Source organism: Pelobates fuscus, chromosome 6 (assembly GCF_036172605.1).
Source record: "Pelobates fuscus isolate aPelFus1 chromosome 6, aPelFus1.pri, whole genome shotgun sequence".
Lineage (NCBI taxonomy): Eukaryota > Metazoa > Chordata > Amphibia > Anura > Pelobatidae > Pelobates > Pelobates fuscus.
In genome coordinates this window covers 49740703-49764608 of record NC_086322.1, presented here as the reverse complement: position 1 = coordinate 49764608, position 23906 = coordinate 49740703, and the positions used below count along the sequence as shown (strand labels likewise).

At 38.0% G+C, this 23906-nt stretch overlaps 1 protein-coding gene across 4 annotated transcripts in view; it reads right to left on the bottom strand.

Moving 5' to 3' along the window:
* FGFR3 (fibroblast growth factor receptor 3) overlaps positions 1-23906 on the bottom strand; it is an 87140-nt gene that overhangs the window by 18476 nt on the left and 44758 nt on the right. For all 4 annotated transcript variants that reach the window (XM_063457668.1, XM_063457670.1, XM_063457671.1 and 1 more), the window contains exons 5-7: positions 8576-8745; positions 1823-1946; positions 452-642 (exon numbers count right to left, since the gene is read on the bottom strand). In XM_063457668.1, coding sequence (XP_063313738.1) covers positions 452-642; positions 1823-1946; positions 8576-8745 — 485 coding nt within the window. The remainder of the gene's footprint in view (positions 1-451; positions 643-1822; positions 1947-8575; positions 8746-23906) is intronic.

The window sequence follows — 23906 nt, the reverse complement described above, 5'->3', positions numbered from 1 at the left end:
AATGCAAAGTGATATCCAGACACAACTCTTTTTTTTTTTTGGGTGTCAATGTTACTTTGTTCCAAGTTGTCTACATTTTCCATCCTATAAATTGAGTTGTAACCTGAGTGGTCCATAGGCACATGGAAGTGGGTTTCCTCAAGGACCATAACACTTACAGAGAAAATCTTGTGTAATTTTTGCCCAATAAAATAATGTTACAACTGTAGGTGTGCCAGTTACACTATATTTTTATGCACATGTTACTTTGCCATGTTCTGCCCAACATCTTGAAGAAGGGATGATGGATTTGGTAACGCTCTCTCAACATCTCTCAGACCCCAGTTACAGTTTGGTAATGAAGCATTCAGTGAGAAAAAAAAAAGGTTAAACATTGATGATAATCCTTTCCGATTCCTCCTTAAAATGTAAAATTAACCAACTATAAGAAAACATGAGCTCTAGAACTTACTTGTAGGATGGAGACATAAGGGTCACCGTCGGGACCAAACTTGCTACCATTTACTTCTACATGTTTCAGCCACTGAATATGGGGCTGTGCATCACTGTAGACTTTACAGTGAAACTCCACATCACTTCCGACTACCACAGTCTGATTGGCAGGTAATCCCGCCTGGAGTATGGGCCTGTGAGAGGACCGCTCTGCAAAATTCAAAATAACACGTAAACTCATAGTAAAGAAGGCAAATGCTGGAACAATCTGCACTCATCCAAATTCTTCAAAGCAAAATGTTATGAGGCTTTTTTACGAAATAGTTAACCCCTTAAGGACACATGACATGTGTGACATGTCATGATTCCCTTTTATTCCAGAAGTTTGGTCCTTAAGGGGTTAAAGGAACACAGGAATTTCCCTAAATGATTATTGTAATTTATTTATTTTTTCACTCGTGTCTATAAATTGTTATTTTTTGTCTGTAGTTTTCATTTTTTTTTTAATCTTTATAAGATTGAAATAAAATGAATTTTAAAACACCTATTTAAGACAGCTTTGACCCATTTCAATTATTTTTGGAGCTATAAAATCATGTGCAGCGACTGCCGACCCAATCATTAAAAGATTTGAAATGCGGGTAATTTACAAAAGAATCCTCTTGTATCCTCTATTTCTCTCAACTCTGCTACATACAAGTTGATGTCAATGTTTAGTAAACAGGTCATTAAGTAAATAAAATGTATCAGGGAGTTTTGTCAAAATGTTTGTTTGTTTGTTTTCTCTGCCTTTCATTAGACTCACATTAAAGATTTACTTAGATGTTGTTATACGTGAGACTTGGAGAACTCAAAACTACTTTTTCAGAAAAATCTTTGTGGTAGTTGAAGCTTAGGCACAAACATCTAAGTAGACTTTGCATGCTAGTCCATAAAAAAGTCCTTAGACATGCCAACAACCTCATTATGCTCTGCAAGTCGTAATGGGCTAAACCATGGCAGCCAGGAACCTGATTTCCTTACCGGACCTCAGCAGTAAAAGTATAAACAGCTTTACAAACAAACCCAGTATTGTATGTACAGAAGGTGTTTTTCTAAACAACTACTCAAAGATGGCAGGGCAGCAAACAAGGAAAGATTCCACAACCTCTCATACATATGAATTATATGATTTCCTTGGTATAAGCCTATTAGAAATAGATTATATGGACTGACCTCCTAGAAGAGTTTGACTCTACTAGAAAACTTTTTTTGACTTTAACCAAACAGAAAGAAACAGAGCTGCAAAGTCCGTACATAAACTCTCCATAAGTCAACATTAAAGCATAAAAAAGCCTCCCAAAAACGACTCCAACTCCACATCTCAGGAAAGAACCCATGGAAGACTTACCAAGAACATCCAACTGATAGGTTTGTCGGATGCTTCCGTACTTGTTCTCAACCACACACGTGTAGTTCCCTTTGTCTGATGGTACCACACTTTCCATCACTAGGCTCCACTGTTGATGTCGAAGCTAAGACAAATCGAACAAAAATCTATTATTCTTTCTTTCTTCTATGCCTTTCTGATTACAATAATGTGAAATAAATAACAGATGACAAATCTAACACAAGTGAAATAAATCATATTATTTTAAGAGTGAAACTCCGCGAAATTACGACTTTTGTTAAATACAAGAACAATTAAAATTCATGATTTCTATATAGAGTATGTCACTGTTAAGGCCAGATAAGATAAGGCCAGGGACTAATGAAAGTATTTAGAAAACTGGGCAGACTAGATGGGCCGAATGGTTCTTATCTGCCGTCACATTCTATGTTTCTATGTTTCTATGTTTCTATGTTTCTATGTTTCTATGTTTCTATGTTTCTGTTTCTGTTTCTGTTTCTGTTTCTGTTTCTGTTTCTGTTTCTGTTTCTGTTTCTGTTTCTGTTTCTGTTTCTGTTTCTGTTTCTGTTTCTGTTTCTGTTTCTGTTTCTGTTTCTGTTTCTGTTTCTGTTTCTGTTTCTGTTGCTTTTTTGTTCCTTCAAAATGTCTCTCAAGCTTAATGTGAATCATTAGCATAAATAACAATACTTGAAGCTGCCATTGGACATATTCCTCAAAGAGGAAATTTGTAAAATAACCAACTAGGTGCAACTGATGTCCTAAAGAAAATATGTAGCTGCCCATGTGATAAACCAAAGCACTAAAAATAAAGCTAATATTTGTGGACAAGTGATTGGAATATTGGAAATTGGCCATTATGCTACATATATTGTAGAAACAGAAAATGTAATCAAAACACATACAGGTAATTTAAAGGAAAGAAAAATAAAATCACACCTTATTGAATATTATCAGATTTCACACAAGCACATAATAACATCGGCACAAAAGATACTTTATCAAGTGATTCATGGGTCAGACCCCCATGAGATATGCATCTAGTTGAAATGTTTTCAAATCTTTCCAGGCAAGAATGACTCACTTGATAAACTATATAACTTCTTTTTTTTTTTTTTTATTGTAACTCACCTTTGTTTACAATAATTCAACTTTATAATTTAATCCACAAGTCAAAAAAATCTTCATGCCTGCCGGTGCAAATATTGCCCGAGACTCCTGTGAGTTGTAACCAGCTGTTGGCTATTCTGGGGGGCTCTATTTATTTTCACCAGTGGTGGTTAGCCTCTGATAGTACAGCCGGACATAGACTACATGTCCCTGATGCTTGGCTGTCCGGCTGAGTGCCATAGGGGTATCAAATCTTAGTTATCACCGTTCAGCAACAATCTGGCACTTACGTTAGGAAACCTCTGGAAAGTAGACCCACTGATGTGTGCTGTAACCCAACCCCCGATGAATGTGTGATGGGTTGATCACAAGATCCCCAAAAATGCTTACAATTATTTTCTAAATATGTGTCACTTTCTGTGCCGGGTTTTGCAATCACTTTGTTTGGAAAGTGAGTTTTGTGCATGGTTAATATGTGATAAAAATATTTTTGGGGATTTGTGATCATGTGATAAACCGGTTAACATTGCACAGACAAATTACGTTTAATCTAACGGCTAACAGTTAAGAGTGCATGCGGTTGAGCCATGATTCATTAAATAATGTGAAATCCGCTGGGTTATGATTCTTGGTCGTTCAACTCTCCATGGAGACAAACACTGCAGTTACATTTCAGATCCCAGACAAACTAAACACTAGCAAGTTACACTCTGCAGCCGATTGGAGGGGATAATCCGTCACAGCTTGTTTTTCTTTCCACCTTCTTTTTTTAGGTCATTTAATGTACGCAGACTTGCCGTGATATAGATTCCAGCCAGGATTTAAAATATTAAATAAGCTCTGTGAGATTTCAGTTGAAAAGTCGTATGAATTATCCCTTTGAACTTAGCCACCGAAAAAAGCATATTAGTCACTCTTTTAGATGTATATCTTACGATTTGCTTGTTTAATTCTCATTTTTGTAGATCCCCCCAACCCCCCCTTTAAATATATTAATTTTAGCCTGTATTTCCCTTGACACACTTATAATTAATTTATCTCAACAAATGATTAGGAGAAATTGTACTGCTGTTATCACCATTTCGATAACTTAGTCTAACCTTAGCCATTTGGTTTTCAGTTTACCACCATTCAGAGTTTAGGGAATAGCCGTCACTTACAGAGTTATTTGCTAAATTGAGAATTTAAAGTGAATTTCAAATTTAAGATCAAACGTTCTGCTATTTTGGACTTAACTTTTAAATTCACTTTGAATTCTCACTTTTGTAAATAACCCTGAGGGATTTTTGACTAAAGGATGAATTGTCGGAAATTAAAAGTAAATTCAAAATGAAATTAAAATTTTTATGCAAACTGAAAATGTGGCTTGGAGATTTTTTGGGGGGTTATTTTAGACTAATGAATTTAAAGCAAATAATCTAGTTTACAAATATTCTTCGACTTTAGCACAGCTTAGATATTTTAGCCTTTAGCCATATCTTGTATTTCAGATTCCTGAAATTCAGTGTTTAGTGAGAATAAACTGCACAGTGTAATGATGGCAAACATTAACTGTTGCTTTAAGGCTTGCTGAGCATGCTGGGACGTTTAGAACACTGATGTTCGCACTGAAAGTTTGTATATTGCACGGTAGCAGCGGTGCAGCAGACTCCGCGCCTATGGATATACTTGTATCAAATGTGCATGCTTAGTGTAAGTTTCTGTTTTTAATAAGTTGATGAACTCAATGTTTACATATAGCAGATACTCTCATTTCTCTCTCTTTCCAACAAAATGATTTTATCAGTCAGGAAAGTGTGTCTGGAGCCTCTCACCCGCATACAGCTGCGATTGTTTAAACGGTGTCCCAAACATTATGACTGGGGTTAGGGACTGCGTGGAAAGCAGGGCAAATTGCCTCTCGAAATAGGACAGAAATACAAATCTAAAAGGCATCTTGTTACCTTTTAACATAAGATTCAAGTGATAAACCGAAAAGCAGTTAAACAGTGAGTTACTGTAAACGGTAATAACAAAAACGTTTTGGTTAAAAAAAAGCCATGGGGGAGAAAATTATTTTGGGTCAAAAAAAATAATATATAACTGAAAGGTCACTTTAAGGACCACAACCACTACACTTCACATTAGTAGTTATGCCAGTATGTGGTTCTATGTCAAACCATGTTCGAAAGGTTTGAGACCAAACAAGAATTCCTTGAGGGCCATTGGCACATATGTATTAAAGGACCACTATGGTCACTCAGATCACGTTGTCTTCCTGACAGCCACTAGATAGTGCTTTAGCAGTGAGAACTAAGTTTCACTGATATAACCATGTGATTAGAGCATTGTGGAGATATCTGTGTGTGCACATTAGGTCCACAATGCTTCTCAAAGAGAAGCATTTGATTGGACAAAATGATTGTGAAGTCTAATTACCTCAGTAGACGTGGACCAGACTGCTTAGAGGCTGTGTTGGCACTGGATACATTTAAATTTTTTTGTAGCGGAAACAAGGGGGCCCTGAAATCCAAACAGCCCAACTAGCAGTTAAAAATTACATCCCCAATATATAGATTTTTTTTGCTGCACCTCTTTTTTCCCTTTAATGATCTCTTCTTCCTTGATGTGTGAATTAAATCAATATTTAGTGGCTGTTTCCCAACTATCAATCATCTTTTTCCTCATCAGTCATTTTTTTCCCCCAGCGCCACGGCCCGATCTCTAAATCACCAAACAAACATGCTTGTTCACTGTCCATTTCATTTGTTCGTGATAAACCCATGTGGCACTTCAGAGTTACGGACTTCAGATGACCCACCGAAAGCCCAAAATTAAGACGAATCCTTGTTTGTTCGAAAACAAACGCACATGCCTAGCAGAAAATGTGCTCACTTTCTTGTTCTCAGTACAATAGCTATTTAGACTTAAAAAAAAACAAACCAAAAGTATAATTAAAGGGACAGTCTAATCACCCAAATCACTTCCTATTGATGAGGTCATTTTGGGGCATACAGCCATCCTGCCATACAGATGAAAACATTGCTCATAGGGGCGTCAAGGCTAAGCTTCTATTAAGTGTTTTTTTTTTTTTAGTTGGTTTTGTAGTAAGCATGGGCCCAGTATTCCAAGATAAAAAAAACAAAAAAACTTTTTTTTTTACACAGTGTTTGTTTGAAAGAGTTTAACAGACTTTACCATATAGAGAAGATTCTACACACACACACACGTTAAATCAATGCTTAGAAATGGTGTTTCCAAACAACACAGTGAGAATCAATTAGTGTTCTATAAAGTGCAGTCTGCAGATTAGAGAATGGAAGGAGCAGATAAGGTTTAGACATTGCCAGACAGTTTATCCCTTCTCCCCACCCCTTGCTCCCCGTGCCCTGATATCCTGTCAGAAGAGGCTTTGTTTAGAAATTCCTTTGGCCTTAACTCTCAAAGAGAAAGTGAGAGCGAAAGGAAAATATTTAGCAGCCTCTCTTTGTATCTTGGTCAGGCAGGTTACAGGTCATCTGTCACACACATACAACCAGACCATGGCTGCCGACCCAGCACTGTCCTTATTTTACAGAGGCAGATCGTCGTTCTAGCACAGTGATGGCTACGCTTGGCGCGCAAGATGCTTGTATTTTGCTTTATATTTCCCATGCACCCCTGGCTAAAAGAAAGACCTTTGATAATTTCAAACCTAGTAAGCTGGGATACATACAACTCCTTTGGGATGCTGCACCCATTAAAGGGTTAGTCCAGGCACCACGACCACTTTAGATATTTGAAGTGGTTATAGTGCCTGGGGTCTTTGCAGTGTTTCACAAAGAAGTGAAGGTGTACCTCCCGCAGAATCATTAGATAATTACTGTTTTCACATTCCTTTTTCAATGGGGATGTTTGGGGGTTAATGGAGTTAACATTTAATCCCTACAGGTAGGCTGGTGCCCTGGACCACCTTGTACCATAACAACTTCCCTCCAATGAAGTTGTTATGCTGCATGGAGTGCTGTACGTGAAGATGTGTATGATACAGCCATTTTAAATCTGTTTTTGAAATGTTTCACCCTTGTGTGCTGCAGTTGGCAGCTATGCGTGTGTGTGCTAAGAGGATTATGTGGAGCCTGTTGGCACCAGATACATTGTAACTACCTTCGCTATCACGTGTGTCATGTGACCAGACTTTGACCCGAACATTCCAGAGCAGACAACTTTCACATCCATGCATGTGAGCGGATTTAAAAAGGGAATATATGAAAAAAATATAAAAACGGTTTGAGTGACAGGTTAATCAAACTGCAAATCTCTCCACAGGGCTCATTGCAAAAACAAAAAGATAATTATCAAAGATTAAAAACATTCTTAAACCCAAATATATGCTGCATGCTGACATTCAAAAACATAATCAGGGATATTAACTAAAATGAGAATTCAAAGTGAATTTCAAATATAAGGTCAAAATAATCAAATCAGCAATAATTCTCTAGGTTAGCCATGCTTTCATTGCAGCTACTTTGGTCTTAAATTTCAAATTTGCTTTGAATTTTCTCCCTTTAGTAAATAACCCTGATAAGTAATTATGTATTTGGTATTATGTGTTTGCTTTAGTGGCATCACAGTTTACATCATATTGTGTTTAAAGGGGTATCATGCTCCAATTTCATTTGCAGACCTGTACGTTTTGCTGTAGGGTAACTTTAACCCCTTAAGGACCAAACTTCTGGAATAAAAGGGAATCATGACATGTCAATAGGAAATTGAAACCAGTTCCAAGAAAAAAAAAGAAAATTAATGCGGGTTTAAAACACAAGAAAAATCTATATTTTGAAATATAGATAGACTCCATTCTATATAAACTTGAAAATCTTACAAATTAAAATGTTTTATGACATATTAAGCCAAATCCACAGCTTTAACAGGCAGTGTAATTTATTTAGGCAATGAACACAACAAAATACTACGTTTTGGCCCAACGGCCTTACTCATGATGTGCCTGTTGAGCCTGTGGATTTTGCTTTATATTCTATCTATTGAGAGGTTGCGGGCCCCTACTGCCGAGTACTGGACTCCGAGTACTATACCTTTTTCCCCAAGAGTGCCACACCATTTCAACTTATATTTTGTGACATGATAATTTATTTATGGCATTAATATACCGAAGAAAGAAAGTGTGGTGCAATTCAATGCTATGTAGTCACATCATGACATAAATCGGGACACTCCGAGTACCATAACAACCTTAGACGTTATGGCATTGAATAGCTATGGGTGCAGTCTTTTTTTTGCAAAATAGTTTTTAAATAGTTTGAGAAAAGTAGAAAAAAAAAAAACCTTGATGACTTCCCAAAATGCAAAGCCCACCCTATTTTCAATCTTTTTATTACGTGGCCTACACATTGTAGTCCAACGCAGAGCTGAAAACACAAGGGTGTATTAGAATTTGGCTGGTAAAATGCCATTAACCTTTTAAACTGCTCCAAACTGACATAGGGTGTAATTGAAATTACACCTCTACAAACTGTACAAACACTGACTGAAGCTTTCTCATTATGGCACATGATGTCCATGCACCATAAGCACTTCATTAAAATTTACAATGCTTCCATTCATAACCAATATAATAAAACATCTTTAAAAAAAAAAAAAAAGAAATCTAAAATTATTATAACCTACTTTGATGCCACCGATACGATGCTCCCCTTTGAATTCCTTTCCGTTTTTCAGCCAGTAAATGGTAGGAGTAGGATTACCAGCAGCAGGGCAACGGAAACGTATCGTGCTAGCAGCAGGAACGGCAGTCAGTGTTTTTGCCATTTTGTCTGGCTGGGTCCAATAGGGAGGTTCTAGAAAAACACAGAGGGGTAAAGAATTAGCAGGGGTCATCATACACTGTGATGCGATAAAATGTGTGCATTCTAAAACCATGGATCAGGATTTTTTGTTTTCTAATTCAGTTAATTGAGAGATATTGAAAGGTTTAACAGAATTTTTTTCTCACCACTATATACTTTTTCCTGTTTGTTTTTGTTTCGGTAAACTTTTTCTTGATATCAGGGAGCAGCTCTGCCAACCTCTGTGTACCATAATATCACTTGTAGAATAGGGTTCTGTTGTGAACAATACGTTTTGATAAACCCATCAAACGAACATCAAAGGAAAGCATTGAACACAAACTTGTTCCAAACTCGTCACACATGTACACCATGGGTCCTGAATACAGCTAGGGACAGAGGCGCCATAGCATTAGGAATACAGGTGATTCATCCATATTCCTTTAAATCACAAACATTATAGAATGGTGTGTTCAGGGGCTAAAACATTGCCTTCTATCTCCCCCTGGGTGCAGTGTTAATACATAACAGGCTCTGATGAGATCCTTAGATGCCAGTCATAGAGCAGAGGTAGTTTGCTGTTCGCTAATACTACAAATATTGACATTTTGGTGTAATCTCTCTAACAGTATGCAATGCACCCAGATAGCAGAGCACAACTGATCACCCGAGAGTTAGCTTATCACACAGTCTATTTACCAATGCTGCATTGGCACAGTAAACGCCCAAGAACAATATTGGTATAAGGCAGCTCAATTTTAGATTGATAACGTGTAAAGTGATAAATATTGGAGTTTCACTGGAACAATACATTTTATTGTCCGAAAGCCAAGGGCCGACAATCAGTGCACATCACAGCATACAACAAGCACGGATTGCAACTATCAGAAATTCCTCAGTTCTAAATCTTCCTGCCGTACATTCTGTGACCTGCCACGGAGAGGAGCCTCGATTTAATAAGCTCCAAATTATTCAATACTATTATCGACATAAATCACTGTTAAAGTCTATGGTCATTTTTGTAGGTAAATTATTTGGAAACTTTTGAATCACATGGAAAGTTTATTAAATCGAGGCCTTTAGTTTAAAGACACGTAACAGGTTAGGATACTTCAATTTAAAAATTTTCCATTTTTATTTTTTTCTTATCTTGGAAAAATGTATACCTTTTTTTTTGCTGCTTATTCCAAGATAAAATCTACTTATACGTATATATATGTAATTATACTAAATGCATGGATAAATTAATGTTTAACATAATTGTGCAAATTTTAATTTTTTTTTCAGTGTGCTTGAACATTTGTGTATAGATTGCTGTTAAGTGATGTAGATAGAGAATCCCAATTATTTCCCCTATTTAGGCCCGGGTTACTTTTCCCTTATCGAGGTTCAGTACACAGCAGCCTTCCTAACCAAGAGAACACGGTGCACAGATTCAATAATCAAACAGCTACTACTCCAGGACTTTATTTTGGTCTCAAAGGAATTTGCTCAAAATATATTTGATCCAGGTCAAAAATTAACATCCCACCAAGATAAATAGTAAAATGAAATAAAACGTGGTGTTTAAAAAAACACTTTAATTTGCATGTGTTCTTATTTACGTCTTTGGCGACTAGGTGGAAGGAGGAGTGATGTAACAGATAAGAGGGCTGCATGCTTGCCAAAAGAATGAAGCAGTAGATTATCGCAGACAATATTAAAAAAACTTAAGAAGAAGTATCTAAACTACGAGACTGAATACAGTACATTCAGGAAAATTATCAAAGTTCTATCTTGTGTGTGCACAAGATTTCTGTGAATTTGTTGCTCAGACTTCCAAGTATTTAAATCAAATTTATATATATTTTTTTTTTTTTTTTTTTTTAATTCTTTATTTTTCACATGCAAAGGGTGACAAACAAGCTTGAAACGCCACGATAGCTGTATCAAGCGCATACAATCGGCATAAAACAGCTACATGGCTTTATATAGATTGCACATTTTATATTTAGTTAATATGAGAATCGTAGATAGTCAAACTTAAGTTATGAAATAGAGGATAAGTTAACTTAGTCCTTGCATTTTTTTTATATTAAGTCATGCTAAGGGTAGACATACTGATGAAGCATTTTGGCAAGGTCTAGATAAGCTCTGACAATTCAACATCATTAGAGGGACTAAAGTAGCTTAAACATGTATCAGGTTGTTGATTATATGTTGAGTAATATGCTAGACAATTTCTAATACCCAATCTGCTCTAGCTAAAGTATGCAAGGTGTGAGTACAGTGTGCTAGACTGGTGAAGTGTACATATACTGATAAACTAATAAACAGGAAATGAAACAATACTGTGCATTGTTAGTAACAAATGACAGGTAGCCTCTCTGTTCGCCATTCATCCAACACCGCATGCTGGCTGTGATAGAGAGTTCTCTGTGTCGGCAGTTAAGCAGCCTCTTGTCATCTCGGGGTACCGCTGGGAGCAAGAATTGGTCGGGTGTCGCGTGGGTTCTCTCAGGCAGTGCTGGGGCCGCTCCGATCTCCGTGCCCAGTTTGGGACGGGAGTCCCTTCCCTGTGTCCATGGGTCTCGCTGAGTAAGATCTTCCGGTGTCTATTAGCTGGGCTGTGCAGCTGGAGCAGGTTCCCTCTCGATGTGGTGTGCACCCGAGGAGGCCCTGGCTTCTCCAGTCCCTTCCGCTTTGCTGCTTTGCATGGGTGAGGTAAGTACTGAGCTCTCTGCCTCCATCTTCTATCTCTGTTCGTTGCCGGAGCTGTAGGTTGTTGAGAGGAGAGCGGAGGCTGTCTAGATGAGTGGTCATCCGCTATTTGTAGTGCCCCATGTTGCTGCTTGTGCGTAAGGGGGGAGCGATGTGGGGGGAACCCCGGGGTGAGCCCCTGTTTAGGCTTTGGGCGACTCACCCGTCGAGAGTTGAGGTGATTAGGCTTGCGACGGGTCTCCAGAAACTCTAGCCAGTGCTGGCATTTCCACAAGCTGCGATGTGTGCAGTCCGCTCTGTGTACTGTTTCTGTGGAGAGGTAGCTTGTGAGGGTTCCGGCCCCAATGCCATCCCGCATGGCCTCCGCCATTTTGGTGACACTGCCTGGGGCGTGGGTCTTAGCGGTCCTGCTGCTTCGTCCGTTTCACTTGTAGGCGATAGGGTCTCGAGGGTGTAGACCGGGATAACCCCCCCGGTCCAGAGGGGGGGGAACGGGGCCGGTATCCCCGCGGGTCCGACTCTACGCCCCGAACAGTAAGCGGCAGGGCAGCGGCCGTCCGCCCCACTCGCCTCCGGAGTAGGCCTTGAAAAAGTCGGGTAGGATTCCTCCTCCAGGGGACTGTAGCCTGTTGGGCCAGCCTCACCCTGGATCTCAGGGCTCTCTGCCCGGCGGGGGCCACCGTTGCCGGCAAGTTTTGTGCCAAAATTCGTGGATATATAGCCGTTTCTAATTTTAGGCTGCAGGAGCTGGTCTCACATGCGACCAGCCAGCTCGGCGGTCCAGCTCGGCGGTCCGGCCCCGCCCCCCAAAAAATTAATATTTTTACTTACTTGGGCAAAATGGTTTAATTTGTGAGCACCCTGGAAAATAAAGATCTTTCCTATGCAATTGGTTCTTAGGTTTGAAAGATACTTAAAGGGACACTGTAGTCACCCAGACCACTTCAGCTCAATGAAGTGGTCTGTGTGCCAGGTCCCTCAGGTTTTAACCCTTCAGATGCAAACATAGCAGTTTCAGAGAAACTGCTACGTTTACATTTGGGATTAAGGCAGCATCTAGTGGCTGTCTTCTGGGCAGCCACTAGAGGCGCATCTGCGACGCTGGAGGCATATTATGCCTCCCATCACGCAGACCGTCCATAGGAAAGCATTGAGAAATGGTTTCCTACTGACAGCTTGAATGCGCGGACGGCACTTGCCGCGCATGCGGCTCCTGTGACGTCGGCCGGGGGAGCAGACGTTGGAGGGGGAGGAGAGGTCACCAGCGCCAAGGGAGCCCGGCGCTGGATTACGGTAAGCTGCCACGGGAGGGGGACCCTGAGGGTGGGGGCACCCTCAGGGCACTAAAGTATCAGGAAAACCACTTTGTTTTCCTGACACTATAGTGATCCTTTAATACCCATTTATGTAGGAGCTTTAATGGATGCCTCTTGGGCTTTTATTCTGGTGTTTGTTTGTTCTCTATTGTTCTTGTTAGGTTTTGTTGTAACAAACAGACTTTGCTGGCGCTATATAAATAATAAAATAATAATAATATAGACGAAGGGATTAAAAAAATAAAATAAAGAAAAATTACTTAATGAGAGAGATTTTCGATTTTGTTTTCCCTAAACTGGCTAATATGGTCTAAAAGTGAAACTGGTATCTCAACACAATTCACAGGTTTATAAATAACGCTGACTTTATAAATGTATCTGATCATGTCTAACATTGGGGGACAAGGATTGGAATGATGGACAGATGGATTTAGGTCAAACAAGGATGGATTTGAAAAGAATTGCCCAAAGTTTCTTGCTTTTAAATAATGTATCCGTTAAAAGTTAAGACAGATAAAACATTGCATAAGAAACAAACATTACAAACCACTCTGTGAGGGAGGTAAGTATTCGAACGTCTAGCCAGCCTTTTATTACATATACACTCAAACTCCTTTGCAGATTGTTTTATTTTTTTTCCATTTTATTAGGTTTGTTATCTTTGTTTTTCCTTGAACTGTTTCCAGGAAAAAACATTTAGCACTATGCAATCCCCTCATCTTTATTAAACTATCCGCCCTTATTTTATTTTTTTTCCCCCAGAATTTATTTTTGTGTAAGCTTCATTGCAAATGTGGATTTTACTCAATCCCTGCCTGGCAATCAAAGACGTAATAAAAAGGTTAGGAAATAAACAAATTAACAACCAGAGGTTAAATTTTTTTAGGTTTTGTAAAATTAGATATTCTGTAAAAATAACATGAAAACGATAGAAATAAGAGCAAAAACGCAAAGGCAAAATCTGAAGATTCTTTTTTAATGCCGAACCCCCCCACTGCACCCCAAAAAAATTACAGATCAACTTCTAACAAGCTTGTCAAGATGTGGTACAAGTTTACAGTGTATTTTTTAAATCTATTTATCTCCCGCAGATCTGCTTTGTTTTAATCTTCACTCTCCAGCTGCTGTTGAACTACAATTCCCAGAATTCTCTGCGCAGTATACCTGAGGAGGTGGACTCCTTGTATACGCAATCTTTAAGTGAACCTGACATGTGACGTTGGCGTTACTCTTACTCTCTACTATCTGTAGTTAACCATAATGCCCCCGTATAGCCAGGTGCAGGCCTATTCTATATAACTAATGTTTATATGAAGAAGCAGATGGTTTTCGACTGCTCTCCAGACATGCACTGACAGGCACACACGGCTAACTCTTACAATTTGATGGCTCCATTTAGAAAGTCACTGTCTTTCGACGCCAAGATGCTCTGCCTACTTGAAGAGTGACAGTAATGATTTTCTTTGTATTCCTATCCTTCCGATAATGCTTTGAACACACAGGATGATTATTTTAAAAAATAGCCTCTTCACTCCCAATAACATAAGGCAGTGACAGCTACTCTTTGGCATTGATCCTGCATTGGACTATCTGCTGCCATTAGGCTTGGCCAGTCATCTGGATAGCAGAGACGAGACACATGAGGAAAAACATTACTCACGACAGCTGCTGTGCCAAAGGTATACCACCACTGCCGTGTTACTGGGAGCTGCGCCAAAAGTCATCCATCATTGGCATAAGGTCTGCTGCAGGTGAGTGATACAAGAAAAGCTGGGTTTGTTATCAAACCCACACCCAGGTGAGCAGGGCAAGTAATGCTTACACCCAGTGCCTCCCTACCGATGTAATAAATTGATACATTCACTTATCATTTAATAAGTGTGTTTAATATAAAAATACATCTTTGTTTGCATTACTGTCTTCACTCATAAAAGCTTGGAATACACAAGAACCATCTGGCAATCGGAACTTGCCAAAAAAAACTCTAAAGCAGATGGTCATAGGGTATGGAGAAAATTTTGTAAAAAGATACATTGTTAAAAATCATTGTTTCATTTCATGTGAAATTTTACTTGCATGCTCCACTGAAGCACAAGATGAGGCTGGAGACTGTGATCATATTATTCCTGGATAGGTCGAAGTGTTTACTAAACCCAACATGCAACTTTATTTGACACAAATCACTCCTAAATGTTAGCAAATGGCTACAGTTTTGCTCTAGGATAATGCGATCCCCATATATCAGAGCCCTTATAATTAGACACAAGATTAAATTATTTTAAATGTCATAAAAGAAAATGATTTTCAGAGAGATCAGATCCATTTATTGTATCAGTTTAGTCAACCAGGAACTAATTGGGATATGTCCACCAATCTATGTTCTCCTTTTTTTGTAAGAATGAGGCAAGAGATGGCATTGGTGGTTTTTTGCATTCAATGTGAACAAATATGCGTCTTAGTTCATGAAAAAATGATAACTAATGTATACAACAGCAGCTTTTAAGAACGTCAATTTAAATGGTCTCCAAAATGTCCCTGTGTTCCTCTCCTGAGTCAAGGTTCTTGAGCTCTTCTTATCACATCCTACAATACTTTTTCAGACATTTCCATAGCTCTGAACATCGAGGCTCTGCCTCAGACAGCTAGGAGCAGAAACCAATAGAAAGAGGTGAAAGAGTGGGACCAGTGTGGGAAATGTATAAAAGTGTTACTAGAAGAAAACGTTGGCATAGTTCTAACCATAGGGTAACCACCATGGATATCAATGAAATCAGCAGGAATATTCAGCTGGTGTAAATGGAGATTACTATACTGCTACCAGCACTTCTATAAACAGCTGTGGGGCATAAAGCACATCAAATCATACATCTGCCCTTTTTCTGATCAATGTTTAGCTGTGTCCTTCTCCAGCCCAGTGTTCAAAGTTTGTTTTGGTAAAAAAAGAATCCTGATCTTACATTCACTTAAAGGACCACTTTAACCACCATAACCACTACAGTCAGTTATTTTTTTATTATTTATATAGCGCCAACAAATTCTGTAGCGCTGTACAAAGGTGGACTAACAGACACGTAATGGTAACCAGTCAAATAGACGCACAGGAACAGAGGGGTTGAGGGCCCTGCTCAATGAGCTTACATGCTAGAGGATGAAGCCAGGACTCCCCTGGGGTTGCCACCAGATAAGGAATCAAAACGTTTGTGAATGATTTAACATTTGCCTGGGTCACCCTGGCATTCACATAGCTTCTCGTCTGTACAAAGCGACTAAAGGAGAAATTCTCATTAGTTATGTCAATTCTGTACATTTTTTTTTTCAGGCCATTCACTGGCTGAGAGTGTTAATTGATGCGCTCAGTCAATGAATGATCTGTTAAGTTCCACAAAACCAGGGGCGATCCAGAATCCAAATGTGGCCGTAGTCCTACTGAAGCTTCCTGCGATCACTCTCAGTACTGTCATTTCATTGCCGCTCGGCCACGATACCAAAGTGATGTAGGGGGAAGAAAATGGAAAATAGTTTTATACATATTTTCTTGATACTCATTGATGCTATCTCAGAGTAGAGAGGGGCCAATCTGTCACTGTACAAAACTGACAAGAGGAAAGAGAACTGTAATGGTTATGGTTATTGGAGTGCCCCTTTAATAATAAAATTGGAAAGATGTTATTTTGACTTTCACATAGAGCAAAAAAAGATCTGATATATAAACAAATATAATATTATAAACCACTTCATTTTTAATGTGGGAATTAACAGGAATATATTTTTCTGCTAAATCAAAGCTAACTCGTTAACATTCTAAAGTAGACCAGTACAGAAGCACACATTAATAAAAAATATTCCTTGTCAGAACATAGATACACTCTTACAAAATGTGTTATTGCTTTGTTTACCTTCAGCCAATCCTTACTCGTTGGCAGGGAGGGTGCATAAAATTCACTTTTACTTGGATATTACCGCATAAGCAGAAGATTTATTTATTTATTGTTCGCTAATTTCTCTTAAGTTATATAAACATAGCTGGAAAGGCTGTGGCGTTGCCCAGAGGTTAATGTAATCACTAAAGAGAAACAGGAGATGATAAAAAAAAAAAATACTCTAATAAGCTCGAAGAGAAGAGATTGGACCCCAAAAATTAGCTTTATCCGTTGCATATCATGTAACTGCAACTCAATACATTTACACACATTACATTTTTGGGGTCCAATCTCTTCTCACTGACAAGAAAAGATCAGAACCACAAATGCAGAAGACAGTTTTGATGTTCCTTTGGGTATCACAGAGGTTTTTTTTTTATTTTCCCCTAAGTCTAATGCCTCTAGGACCCAAGGTAACAGATTTTCTATAACACCAAGACCAGGAATACAGAATAGCTGGATAATGACAAGCAAGCCAGAAGATCAATGAAGACAGAGATGTCCAGGAAAAAATAAGCAGAACAAGAAGATACAGCAACAATAAGAAGTGGTGAAGATAGGCTGGATCCCAACAGAGAATAATGTATCTGGAACAATATAGGAAGAAAAGATCACAAGAGTACATCTTGCTTCTTCAGTCACAAGTTGAAGAAGGTCATTGGTAGTTGTGGTGTATAGTCACAGCTGACGTAACATGTTTAAAGCACGTTTTATTTCCACTTCGAGCAAACTGTATTCCGTTTGTGTATAGTTTGCTGTTATCTTGCAAACCACTTGGTCTTGAACTGAACTTGGTATTATACTTTAACGCGATAATCTACTTCATTAGAGAGTTGAATACATTTTCATTTTTTATCACTTTGATAACACAGGCCATATCATTAGTACCATCTTCTATTATCTACAATCTACTCTGCATTACTCATCAGCTGTAAGAATCACTCAAATATTATATTGACCAGTCTGGGAAAACCTTTAATTCTCAATGTTTGCCATCTCTCTCATTTTGTATGATAGACCAATCAGGTTCACTATCACAGCTTCCTAGCTTCCTGTTTGCCAATAATAGTGTATTTGGGTTGCATTTAACTCACCTATAACTCCATGATTTAGTAATTAAACTCTTTAATACAAATAAATGGCAAGAACATTCTGATGGCATAAAAGCCTCTAAAACTGTCCTGAGTGTGATATTGAGGCAACGAAAAGCACCACTAACAGAGCAGAATTTAGCACAGAGTATGAATCAAGATATTTTGCCTACAAAGTGAATATGAGAAGGAACTCATCTACACCTGTGCAACATTTATACTCTTTAAAGCCATGCCTGTCCTGGTCTGTGGCAGGACCCAAAAAGTTACAGCGCCATCAGGACTTTACAATACGGCCATGAAAAATTATTTAAACTATTGATGGCATGTACAGTAGCTCCTTTAAATACAAGGGTATCCTTGCTAGTTACTAATCAGAAAAATTCATCCGGCAATTAACTGAGACAGACCTAGAACCTTGGCATTTCAGATGTTTCTAAATGCTCAACCATCCTGAAAAGGATAAAAGTACAGACACGTAGACAATTTAGTCATATATACAGCACAGGGTTAACGAAGCTAAACATTATAAGATGATGTACAGTTCTGCTTGGAAAGATGACCTTTTTATGTCTGTGGCAGTAAATATGTGCCATCAATCATTGTAAGTCACTAGTTTATAGGAATCTGACATGGAAAACTACAAATCCTCTAGGCTTGGGGTATCATGTCTACAATAAAGCATGTATTGTCCTGCAAATTATACACAGCTCAGTTACTAAAACACACAGAAACTGATCTGTCACTTATCCTGTTCATTCTGCATAACGCCGTACAAGACTTTAAACAGCCTCAATATAAAATTCACATCTGTAAACAGAAACAAACATATCATATGACTTGGTGCAACACAGATAGCGGTGATGATTTTTTTCTTAAGAAAGATATATAGTGGGTTTTTAAATTATACTGTTAAAAGATATTAAACTAGATATTTTGGAATACTATTCAAACACGCATTCCTGACCCTATAGTGTTAAACTAACTATTTAAACCCCGCCTTGCTACCCTTAAAGCTAGTAAAAACTCCCTTTATGTCTAGCGCTGTGCGGGTTTGCTGGCACAGGCTCTGCTCCCCATCCGCCTCCTTGCCTGACATCATCAGAATTGATGATCTCAGCCAACCACAATGCTTTCCCATAGGAAAGAATTGGATTGGCTGAGATAGTCTGAGATAGTCAATTCTGATGATCTCAGCCAAGGTAGTGGGCCGGGGGCGGAGTCAAATGCTGCCCTGGCCAATCAGCATTTCCTCATAGAGATGCACTGAATCAATGCATCTCTATGAGGAAAGTTCAGCATCTTCATGCGGAGTGTGGAGATGCTGAACATCAGTGCTGCACTAGAGGTGCTTCCTGCAGCAGTGGCTGTACTGACTGTACTGACCAGAACAACTACAATAAGCTATAGTAGTTCTGGTGACTAGTGTCACTTTAATCAATTTATCCTTGTTCTATAAAAATATTTATTTGAGTCCCATTTTCAAGTTAATGTACAGGTTCCAGTTCCACGTTCAAATGGATACTAAGAAGGAAGGAAAAAAGTATTTGACGTTCAAAATGAAAAGCCAACTAACTTTTTGATATTGCCATTGACAACTAGCCAAAAGAGAGAGACCTATCATATATGCTCAGAGGTTATAGTAAAAAAATAATAATTGGGAAAAAATAAAGGGAAAATACTTTTTTTTTCCTTTCTCTCTTTTTTTGGTGTGAAAAAAAGGCTTTTGCATCATGTACAACATACATTAAATACCAGTGCTGAAATTGTGAAATAAACATATCCACTCACACCTTTTATATAATGTCATCCAATCTTCCCAATGAAAGACTGGGGAAATGTATTTCATTATAAATCAGATATGAAACACAGAGGAGCAGAGGATTGTTTTTATTGTTCCTGCTACATTACAACACCCCCTACATTTTAAATAAATCACCAATATGATGGTGTGATAAGACACGGTTAGTTTAAGCTTCCCCTTGCACGTTAGACTATATTCCATTACACTGTGTCTCTACTTTAACAAAATGTTCAGTGCATACGGCCGAATCCAAACTTGGCAAGGCACTTTACTGTACAAGCAGACAGCCCCTTTCCCGTCATATAGAATAAACTCTGTTTAAAGTGTTGACAAGTTCCCGTACATTGATGCAGTTCCAAAACTTACTATTCGAAGAAGTTCTCTATTTTAAAAGGTTCTCAACTTTCTAAGGCAGCTCAGAGCCATGTTTGGAAGGCACATACGGATCTCTTCCAGCTCTGAACATTTCGCAGTAAGCAATAATTCCATGTCAGACAGACATGATAACTTTGCAGGTTCATAAAGTGTGTTACTTTATTTAAGAAATGGTTTCTTTCCCTTCTCTTCCAACAATGTGGTAGAAATTCTCTCTACAAAAGATTTAAACGCTGTCCCTCGTGTATGATCGTGTACCTTTTAAGGTACCAGGGGGACTGACCCCCAGTTTGACAACTAATATACTGAATTAATTAAATTAAAGTAACACGGTTATTTATTTAGAAAATATTTTGCCAGGAAGGATACATTGAGATTTCTCTCGTTTTCAAGTATGTCCTGGGTCCACAAAACATTGCATTGATACATTAGGGTACAATAAAATACAACAAACAATATTAATACACAATATATACAAAATACATTTACAAAACTAATTTAGGTAATTTGCCGCGTGTACAATATTTGAAAGTTCCCTGCTGTTAGTCCTGCAAATTGGCTTGCTGTGGTATGATAATGATTTTACAAATAAATTCTATTTATTTCGTTTTCGCAAAATAGTTTGCACTATATCTAAAGCAATTTGTTTCATTTTCGCTCGCACCTTTTTAGGTGACTCTATAGTACTCTCTCAATTTGTCATCATTTCATTAAAATTAGAATAACTATTCTTTAGCTTCACTGATCAGTCATTTGCACAAAACCCACATTCTAAATTCTGGGATGAGTTGTTTGAAAACAGCACTTCTAAACATGGTATGAGCTATACAGGTAAATTCTGAACTGCAAAGGCTCCAGCCATCAGGTAGCAATAGGACGATTAACTCCTTAAAGGCTTAGAACATGGGTGGTCACTAATAGACCACATCGTTTTCACCCTTGGAGTTAAAAAGCTAATGACGATTGATGTTTTTCAAGAATAATGTGGAATAAAAAAACATTTATGAGAGCTGGAACACTGAAGATATATTTCATGCACAGCGACATCATATCTTGGTGCAACAAGTCAGGACACATGCGGAAATGATTTATGATTTTTTGGGGGTTTCTACCTGCACATCTCATTAAAACACCAATAGATCTCAGCAAGCCCTGAATGGCTTCACGATAAAAAAAAAAAAAAAAAATGATGTGTGTATTTCTGTAACTACTTCTGCACTAAAAGCCAATAGAAACCTTTGATTATGCAAGTACTTTTTACAACTTACTAGCTTTCTCTCACCCACACCTTACAATATTTTCCATTCCTCTCCCCCCTCCTTCTTTCTTTCTCTTGTCCTCCTTCACTTACTTTTTTTTTTGTCTCCTAAACATCCAAACTCAAACTCAGGACAAAATCAAACTCAGGATCTATCTTTGTTCCCAAGTGTATATATATATATATATATATATATATATATATATATATATATATATATATATATATTTTTTTTTATCTTGGATAGATATATTTTTATACAACTATATATTGTATATGTACCTGATTTTGTACAAGCTAAAAGAGCAGCAGACTGAGTGATTGATAGAGCGATAACAGCAGATCTGATGTTTAAATCCATCTCAATATACAAATCATGTCAATAATTTAGCAGGTGTTTGACTGTACGGTTGATTTGATTATGGGGAAAAAAATGCATGATCTAACTAACTTTGACCATTGTAGCATTGATGGTGCCTGGAATTTATATACTAAGGCACAATAAATATATATATATATAAATGTGTAATTATAGATGCGAAGCAGGTCTGTGAGTGGAAACACCTTATTAATTACAGGGATAAGAGGAGAACAGGCTTAACAATTTAAGCTGACACCAGACACGAAGAACGAAGAAGCATTATTTACAGTAGTGTACAGGAGGGTAACTGATAGAACAATCCACTGAACCTAGAACCTAGTGGGTTCCATCAGCAGAAGACCGTACAGTGGACCTCTACTGTCAGAAAGGAACAGGAAGACAGAGGCTGTTGGGGAAACAAGTACTGACTAAAACAAGACAACTGATTCCTAATGAAATATATAGATTAGATTTCAAAAAGAATGCTGATTTCTTGGGGTCTTGTAATGGCATAGGAAATTATTTCTTGGTGTTTTATGGAAACCCTTGATACTAAATATAAGCACTAATTTATGGTCAAATTCTTCCCATTTTCCAATATAAACTTCTAGTGTTGATGTTCTAGTGAACAATCATCTCAAGTGGCTTCCAAGATCGTGACAGTAACTTGAACCCGAATATGACAGTAACTTGAGTTTACTCGAAAAGATGTCTAATTAACTGGCCATTGGCTGTTTGTATATGTATTTTTTTTTTTAAAGGATCGTTAAAATTGTCCTACAAAAATTAAAAATAATAAAAATGCAGTATAAAAAAAAAACTGATTTCTAAAACCTAATAATACAAGAACATTCAGAAGGGTTAATTAAGGTAAATCTCTTTCAGAACATGTTAACCTCCTGTGACAACAGCTTCTAGTGTACTGTACAGCCCACTGGATTCCTTCTGGCTGGCCTGACCTTAGGGGAAAATATTAACTTGTGTGAAATCAGGAGGTTCTCAGCAAATTATTGGTTTTCAAAAAACCACATGCCATCATCAGTGGCGTGCTTTGGCACCATACCACCCCCAATTAATGCCCGCATTTTATCTCAAGAGACATGCAGAAACAAAATAAAACTGTACTCCCAGGGAACGAGCGTCTTGGACTTTCTTATAAGGATAACAAAGTAGGCTAAGAGTAAGGATCTCAGCCAGCCAGGCGGAAAATAAAACAAACAAACAGCGGAGCTGGTATTAGCTACTCCAGTGCAAAAGGACAGGTAACTCGTCTTTGGCAGGAGGTACAATATTTTGCAATGCTAGGGTTAAAGTTGTGATACTAAGTGATCTTCCTGTGTTACTGTATTAGTAGTGTGTTTTGTTTGGAATAAACTGCTATTGCTACGAGTTGAGACAGGTTGTGTTGGCCAAGGAAACCTGCTACACCCGAACTAACTCTCCTGTGTGCATCAGAAACCATGTAACAGGTTTAAACATCTGTAGGAAAGATAGAGTTTGTTTCTAAGAGAACAAACTGTATAACATTTGTAGAGATAAATGACAGAAGGCACATAAACAAAATTCTAGTTCATTCTCACAAACCACTCTCATACATTGTTTGAGTAATATATGGAACAACAACAAAATTCCGTAACACAAGACATTCCACTGCTGTCCTTACACACACTGTACGAGGCTAAATGCAATGGTCCTTGGTCATTCCACACTGTATCAGTGTAACTAGTAGCCACAACAAAACTAATGGTTAGTAAAGGTCAGTCTAAACATCATACGTTACAACTCTGCTCAGACCTTCTGGTGCAAAGAGGTTATATATGTCATCCTATAATTTTGTCAAACAGCTTTAAAGAGTCCTAAAAAATGTAGCACCTGTAGACAGGCCCCTCTCAATCCAGAATGATAAAAACTAATTTACACTTCCACATTACCAATATCAATTCTGTACAACCTGGACCTGGAACTGTATCATGTGAACGGAAATGAAGCCTCCTAAGGCTGAAATAAATAGATAGTGGAACTTGCAATTTCCCATAATGCATTTGTGCCAAAGGTAGCCATTAATGTTTGATTTTACTCCTCAAAATCTTTGCCTTGAAGCTGGTAAAAATTTACAAGTAAAGAGCAAATGGAGAATCCCCACACCTCCAACATTTAAATCATGAAGTCCTTTGTCTTAACTCTGTTTCAGTAAAAGAAATAAAAAAATAATCTATTCTTACAGTATTAAACTACGTTATTGCTAAACAGGCATCAATGATGCAGTATGAGCCAAGTCAAGTGGTTAGAATAAGATGAAATATTTGAGAATGTGGCTCATTTAGTGATGAGCAAGAATTCCACACTGA